General features: G+C 32.5%; 1 protein-coding gene across 1 annotated transcript; it reads left to right on the forward strand.

Annotated features, from left to right (window-relative positions):
* Positions 1–330: 330 nt before the first annotated feature.
* LOC148621176 (uncharacterized) lies at positions 331–2,525 on the forward strand. The gene is made up of 3 exons (XM_088573972.1): positions 331–378; positions 682–760; positions 2,313–2,525. Exons 1-3 carry the CDS (start codon positions 337–339, stop codon positions 2,516–2,518), a joined length of 327 nt encoding a protein of 108 aa, XP_088430098.1. The 5' UTR covers positions 331–336; the 3' UTR covers positions 2,519–2,525.
* The last annotated feature ends 323 nt before the right edge of the window (positions 2,526–2,848 follow it).

A 2,848-nucleotide genomic window follows, 5' to 3' on the forward strand; every position in this document is an offset into this window, starting at 1 on the left:
AAATACATTGGTAAGAATATTGGTCATTGGGATAGCTACATTAACCATCAAATCTATGCATTTGAAACATGCTTAGTTAAGCCTCTACTGAATAACATTGTATTCAAGTTTTGAATCTGGTTCAATTTACCAAATTTGGACTCGCCTATAAATTGAAAAAAAAAGCCATAGCTTGTCTGCGGTGCAATTTTTAAACCAACAAAGTCTGTTTGAAGTAATTTGATGAACCATACTTTTTAAATAATAAAAATGAACTTTCTTACGAAATTAATCATCATGATGGATGGGAAAAAAATAATAGCAGAATTAGTATATATATGTGAAAGAAGATTGCTTATGTCACCTGTAACTGGTCACTCACATTGGACTGTCGGTCAGGTAAGAATTTTATGCACAAATCACGAAAAGCAAGTTTTACGGTGCAATGGAAAAAATAAAGATTGCATATACATTTACTATTATGACGTATTTATATGATAATGGTGTTTTACACAGGTCTTTACTTTATATGTTGCCTTTATTCAACAAGAATGATAATAATATTCGTAATATCTTTTTTTGTCACTTTTTATTAAGTGAAAATATGAGAGTGAATTTTTTATATAGCTTGTGTCTAAACCAAGTATTCAAATTCAGGTAATATACCGAGTGAATATTATAAACTTTTCACTCTTCTTTTAGAACCATTACTTCAGCATGAAACTTCTTGCTGTTCTTTTTGTGCTAGTCGCAGCATCGTTATCAGAGGCTCATCTTCCAGGTCAGTTTAATGAATAAGTTACACTTTTTGCACCAAACCAAAAAGAGACCGGGAATTATCATTTGGGCATGCGGAACTTTGACAACTTATTCATTTTAATTGCCAGTCCATGTAAAATTCAGACTCTGCCTATGGTAAGGTGAGTCTTGGTGTATAAAAACCCATGGATCAGATGATGCTTTTTTGATCTACATATGCTGTATTGTTATGACAATAGTCCTTTCTGTATTTAGGTCTGTACTTTTGAGAAAACTACACTTTAAGCTCCCACTAAAATAAACCGAAACCAAATCAAAAACGATAACTCTTGCAAAGTGCAAATTTTATGTACAATCTATATAAATTTTATCTCAAAAGCGCAACCCTCAAACGAAAAACTAAGACTGTTTATATGATATATAATGGTTTCTGAACAAGAAATAAAACTGAATTCTATCAGAATGATATCAGATATCAGATATTATATCGAAAGATAACTACTAACTTAGAGATCAGGTCATGTAGAGAGTTCAAATAGATATTTTAAATAATAATAATAGTAGATACTTTATACCGGTACTCTTTATTGAAGTTTTACTTACATTTATTGTAAAACTAGGAAACTGAGCGGAAATCTACGAAATAATCAGAAACTGATGGGCGTAGAGGCTGCATGTAAAACGTATAAAAATGAATAGTTTATTATGCAGGAATTTTGACAATCCAAAAACAATATACAAATTCCGTTACCCAAGTGAAAGAACCTGCATAGTGTCAGTAATTTAGACAAAAGTATAAATATAACACTAAATAATTATCAGTGATAATAATAAAATATCAAATCTAGGCCGGGGTTGGGCTAACAAAAACAGCACCTTCAAGTAAAAGCGTTACGGAATTCACCGTCAAAAAACACTTGAAATACAGGAAGATGTGTATAAAAAGAGCTATAAAGCTTATCGTTGACTATATAAATACCCACAAGTCCAAACGTGGCAAATAAACAGGTCAAGGGAATGACACAGCGATCCCTGGGACAGTCGAATTTTCGAACTTACCAACTTTGTTTTCAGTCGAAACACCAATGTCAGATTGTTGACGACAACGCATGAAATTTCCCGCAATACACTAATTTCGCGGAATAAAAGACGTTCACAACCCTGACGCGACTCACAAATATGCAGAACGAATAAAACATAACTATATACAACAATATTCTATAACAAGACTAATTTACTCAAAACACGGAATTTAAACCCGCATCTAAAAATTAATGTACGCCAAAAGAACGATAACTCTACTTTGGCGGAAAATGCACATGTCAAAACAGCGACAGACTTCTGTTAAAATGATAATAATTAATAACTTAAATGGTAAGACAATGCTGAACCGTTATCGCTAAGTATATTTTTGTCTTCCCAAAACTGTTATAATTCCCAAAATACTCAGGATAGTTAATATATGTGAAAACATATTTCACAACACATTCTTACAGAACACATATATTTGTTACTCATGTTTGCATTCCACATACTTAATCTTTGCTGCTATAGATTATTTACTTATATTTCAGTTCCTAGAGCACCAGGTACCAGCATCCGAAACCCGTTTAACTGCTACCGTACTATCAATTGCTTCGGACCCAATGCCCAACTTTGCGCAAACGATTGCAAAAGGTTTCTAGGTTGTCGTATTGGGGCATGTATTGGAAATGCCTTCTGCTGTTGTGAAGGATGCCCAATTGGCGGAGGGGTTGTACTAAGAAGAAATAAAAACTAGAAAGGGTTGTTTTTGTGTTGTTTTTTATTTTCCATGTGTAAGATATTTATCTAAGCGGTATCTTAGTTTTTTTGTTGTTGATAACATGTATATTAATGGGACAAAATAATTAGTGTTGTTTACTCTGTTTATTTCTGATCAAATCAAATGGGTTTCTATCCCAAGGAAATCTTCTACAGTTGATAAATACAATAGTAGTGTCTTGACTTGAAATAAAAACAATATACAGATGAAGTTTAGAATGGGAGTGAAACGCGAGGCTGTACCAAATCTTACCGAATTCGAACATCGTTTTTTTAGTTGATAATTCTTAATCATTTATAAAAAAAC

The sequence above is a fragment of the Perna viridis genome, chromosome 3 (genome assembly GCF_037379345.1).
Source record: "Perna viridis isolate PV_CMFRI_1.1 ecotype Kerala chromosome 3, ASM3737934v1, whole genome shotgun sequence".
Classification (NCBI taxonomy): Eukaryota; Metazoa; Mollusca; class Bivalvia; order Mytilida; family Mytilidae; genus Perna; species Perna viridis.